Genomic DNA, 5,000 nt, shown 5'->3' with positions numbered 1-5,000 from the left:
TCCACTTCTTACTCTGATCCGTGCATCCGTTCCCGGATATTCTTTTTCTCCAAAAGCCTCCCATTCTTGATCAAACTTCGCCACCATAGGATCTTCAAAGTCTACCAGCTGAAATCCAGACACATTTGCGCCTCCATACTGGATTTTAGAGAGGTCACCATCCACAAAACCCTAGAAGAACACACAAAAATTCTCTTGAACAAATCCTTTCTTTTAATCACAAACATTGTCTTTGGGCTTTTCCGTTCGGGAGGTGTTCACAGGGCTATGCACTTATGTGCAGCATGTCCCCCAGACATTGGGGGGCAGCGACCTCCCTTTATCCCATCTTGCTTTGAGAGTTGCCTGATGGGGTCTATGGTTAAAATCTGATGTTGGTCCAGATCTGGACAAGTGGGGGAGTAGAGGGAGGTGGAGTGTACAGTCGGTAAAGACGGCTCTCCCTTGCCCTGCCTGTAGAAAACTACACTAAAAAGGTGAGACAGTTCTTTGAGGTAAGACATTTAGAAACCATTAAAAGAACCTTAAAATCGATCCTGAAATGTACAGGGAGCCAATGCAGCTTGTGTAAGACGGGTGTCATGTGTATCAGTGACTCATGATCTATCAGTGACTCAAATGTTTACGAGACAGCAACTCACCAAGTTTGCAATGATGTAGTGGTAGCCCTTCACATGCTTGCCTATAGTGATCACCTACAGGAAACAAAAACAAAGCAACATAGTTCAGATCAAGGCAAGGCAAGGCAGTTTTATTTATAGAGCACATTTCAAACAGAGAGGCAATTCAATGTGCTTTAAAATTATCAGGACGTGATATGAAAACAACATAAAAACATTATTTAAAATACGTACAAATGGAATTTCAGTTCAGAGCTAAAGGAGAAGACAAAGTTACAGCGCAGATTACGGAGGAGATGACGCAAGTAGCAACATTACTGAAGCCGTTGTGTTCACAAGTCCACTGTTATGTGGTTCAAACTAAGATTCTAAAGCAGAAAGACCTCAGTTCATCTGTTTGAGATATGTTGCATTTCTCACTGCCCCACTTTGTGTATAAATTAGGGGTGGGACTCGATAAAAATAATTTATCTAATTAATCAGAGGCTTTGTAATTAATTAATCTAAATTAATCCCATTTTAATCGTTCAGGAAAATGTGCCCTCAAAGCATTTTTAAATTAAAATTATGAGACAGAGAATCAAACATTAGACATTGTTGTTACTGTAAACTAAAGCTTTTCTAAAAAAATGCATTTTAATTATTCTAATGTCACTGAGCGATATGAAACTAGACCCAAATCAACTAAAATGTATAATAGCAAATAGAAAACACCTGCAAAGGGTTCCTGAGCTTTTGAATTCTCTCTGTCTAGTTGAATTACCGTATTTTCACAACCATAAGGCGCACCTAAAAGTCTTACATTTTCTCCAAAATTTACGCCGCGCCCTATGGTGCGGTGCGCCTATTGTGTAGTTGTGAGACGCGAACGTTGTAGAAGACAAGGGGCGTGGCAAGAACGGCAAGGGGCGTGGCGTGAACATGCGGACGTGAGCGAAGACAGACTCCGAATAGTTCAAAAGGGCAGGCATGCGCGGTATGCTGAACATTGTTCTGACAACCCTGAGAGTTGCACCTGCTAAGAGACGCCTATGAAGCACAGTTTAAACTACAAGCGATCAGCTACGCGGAGAAACACGGGGGAAGCATCTCTACCGTCACCATTCATCTGAGAGCAGTAACGCTCGCACAAGAAATGAACATTGAACATTTTCAAGGAGGTCCGTCTTGGTGCTTTCGTTTTATGAAACACCGCCATCTTTCCATCCGGGCAAGGACTACGGTGGCGCAGCAACTTCCAGTGGATTACAAAGAAAAGCTGTCCATCTTCCGCCCCTACTGCAGTAAGAAGATTGCCGACAAACACATCCAGCCCATCCGAACTCATATTTGCTCCCGCTGCCTTTTTTAATAAAACACAATTCAAATTACACTATTTTCTTAGGCCTATTAATAACACACATATGATTTTGTTCATGTGGAAAGTTTATGTGGTTAAATCCACCAACTACCGGTAAACACAATCTAAACTTAAACACAGCGCATAAGAAGAGCACGAGCCGTCCGCGCACGCAATGAGGAAGTGCACGTGCGCTCTAAACCAGGTCTGAACCAGGACTAGACCAGTAAAATGAAAAATGCTTTTGGCTGTTTATAATTTTCACAATGTCTGGTTTGCACTGATATGTTCCGAGTCCCGAGCCCGCACAGATGTTTTACCGGTACGTTTTACCGTGCCCGCGCCCTATAACCCGGTGCGCCTTTTGTAAGTGTTAAATACCAAAAAGACACCCTTAACTGAAGCTGCGCCCTATAACCCGGCGCGCCCTATGGTCATGAAAATACGGTACTCAAATAAATGGACTTTGCAACAGATTATAATTTTTCCAGTTTCACTTGTTTGTATAATTGGGTGTTTTTATTAGCATTTCTACTCAAAGTAGTAAAAACATAAAAAGCCTTAAAATGACAGAAGAACAGGCACAAATGTGATCTGGGACTTACATTTTCTAACGTTTAACACCAGAGCAGGTTTAACATGTTCTGAGAATGATCAGGAACACTAACTGGTTCCAGTTGGATGACTGGAGGATGATGGGATGATAAATGATCGTGATGAGGAATTAAGCCTGAGCGGTGAACAGGTGAGCGGACCTTCCTTACATGGGAAGTCCCGCTGTCACGTCAAGAAGGGGATGCTGCAGACCCGCAGATTCACGCCTGCAGCAGCGAATCTGATCGCAACTTTCTCATTCCTCGCTGCCCCTGACGCACTTAAACATCCGCCCCATTAGCTCCGGATCAGCCGATGACCGCTTCAACACGCCTTGCTTAGGGTTAGTAACGCATGCGATGTTTACACAGTGGACACGTTGTTTGTGACTGTTTACAGAGGAGTGAGGACACAGAGCATCTTCCCAGCTGCAGCCTCTCGTTTGTCTGACTACTTTCATAAACTACTGTTAGGGCAAAAATTACTCAGACTGGTGCTTTCAGCGCTGCACAGATGTTACGTATATGTTTAAAAAATAGCTTTCCTCCACTTTTGTAAGGTTTAGTGCCACCGGGCAGCAGCAGCAGAGATCAGAGACGATCCGCGACACGGACTCCATAGTTGTTGGGAAGTTTTTGGTTTTTCACAAGTCAAGAGAAGAGGCTGACGTGTTTCCTAAATCCTGCATCAGTCCAAGCAGATGTTATTCTGTTTTAGCAGCCGTTAACAAAGCACTGTGCATTGCTGTGTGCGTCAGTGATGTTCGGTCTACGAGGAAATGATGCAATGACAACGGTTCCACCGTACTTAAAATGCAAGCTGCGATTAAATGTTTGTATTGTTTTTACGAGTCATTTTTTTCTAATTAACTAACCATAATTAATGCGTTAAAGTCCCACCCCTACTACAAATTCATTCACAAATACAAAGACATGGAACGTGTACCTCTGAAACATACCAAGATGTACCAGAAGCTACATTTTGGTCTTCCATCAAAGATAACAAACAAAACTGAAACCAACCTGTTCCAATATGTCTTTGACTTTGTCCTGTTCACAGTCCAGGACGATGCGCCGCTCCTTACGGATTTCGAGGTCCTAAAAACACACGAGCTTTTATCATTAGTGTCAGGCCCTAACGTCACACTTAGGGACAGTCTCATTTGTCCTCATGAGACCAGATCTTCCTCAGCTGAACTGCCTCTGATTGTTTCCTAACTGTTTACACTTTAGCATGAAATAAAGTTTCTCTCATAGAGGCTTTCAAGTAAAAAATATACCAAGGTGCTCAAAGGCACGGTGTTAAACGTAAACACAAATAATAAAAAGTGAGAAAAAGAAACAGGTGAGTTTAAAGGAGACCACTGAGTCCACTGATCTCAGGCTCAGGGGGAGAGAGGTCCAGAGTCTGGGGGCCACAGCAGCAGATGATCTGTCACCTTTGACCTTTAGCCTGGTGCTGCACAACCAGTAGTCTTTGGTCACTGGACCTCAGGGACCTGCTGGGGGTGTAGGGACTAAGAAGATCACCAATGTAAGATGGTGCTTGTCCATGTAAGGCCCTATAGACCAGAACCAGGATCTTGGCAGCCAGTGAAGCTGGAGGAGAAGCGGGTTGATGTGGGTGTGTTTGGAGGAGAAACACCAGAGCTGAGGACATTTCAGAACAGAAGCAACCAGGAGGCACCAGTGCATTTAAGGAAAAACACGTTTGGCATTTGACAAGTCACTCTCCTTCATCTTACCAGAAGTTGTGTCCATAATCAGCATGAGTATTCCCGATGGAAGCATTTATAAAATGGGTTTGGTGCACCTCTGCTCTTCCATCAGAGATAAAGTCCCTTAAAAAAAACCAGCAAAAGGCATTGTTTCCGTACCTGGAACAGGGAGCGGTAGGCTTCATCCTTTCGCTCATCCTTTAGGTCTCCAACATTTATCGCCGTTACGACCCAATTTTTTTCTGCCGCTGTGTCGAGAACCACCTGAAGAGTTGACAGACCTACACACACACACACACACACACACACACACACACACTTGTTGCATTTCCACATTTTATTACCTTAGGATACGGGTTAATTATCATGCAGCAACTGCACCCAGACAGAATGTTCTGAATCGGTTACCTCTGTCGCTGTCATAGAGATAGGCAAACTTTTCCCACTTGTAGTACTCCACCAGTGAGACCAGAGGTCCCTTGATGTCTGGCCTCATTTGAAGAACAAACTGATTCATTCCCTCCACTGGGAAAGACGGCGTGATGAAGGAGACATGAAGTGTCTCGCAAAAGGATGTGATGGTGTTGACCGACTTTTTGTCGTAGAACCCAAAAATAGCGTAGACCCCTCGAGAGAACTGGGAACAAACTAGAAGATGAAGAAAAATGCATTTAAACATTTCAGAATGCCTCGTCATCGGAGAGGACACAAATCAGCTCACGTCCCACAG

General features: G+C 43.7%; 1 protein-coding gene across 3 annotated transcripts in view; it reads right to left on the bottom strand.

The window, feature by feature from the left end:
* Positions 1–5,000, bottom strand: part of LOC107382442 (glutamate receptor 2) — a 57,731-nt gene that overhangs the window by 42,737 nt on the left and 9,994 nt on the right. For all 3 annotated transcript variants that reach the window (XM_054751865.2, XM_070553611.1, XM_070553610.1), the window contains exons 3-7: positions 4,679–4,918; positions 4,430–4,551; positions 3,576–3,650; positions 642–695; positions 13–171 (exon numbers count right to left, since the gene is read on the bottom strand). In XM_054751865.2, the coding sequence (XP_054607840.2) occupies positions 13–171; positions 642–695; positions 3,576–3,650; positions 4,430–4,551; positions 4,679–4,918 (650 nt within the window). The remainder of the gene's footprint in view (positions 1–12; positions 172–641; positions 696–3,575; positions 3,651–4,429; positions 4,552–4,678; positions 4,919–5,000) is intronic.

Source organism: Nothobranchius furzeri, chromosome 7 (genome assembly GCF_043380555.1).
Source record: "Nothobranchius furzeri strain GRZ-AD chromosome 7, NfurGRZ-RIMD1, whole genome shotgun sequence".
Taxonomy (NCBI): domain Eukaryota; kingdom Metazoa; phylum Chordata; class Actinopteri; order Cyprinodontiformes; family Nothobranchiidae; genus Nothobranchius; species Nothobranchius furzeri.
Note: the sequence above shows the minus strand (reverse complement) of the source record. Positions and strands in the feature narration are given on the sequence as shown.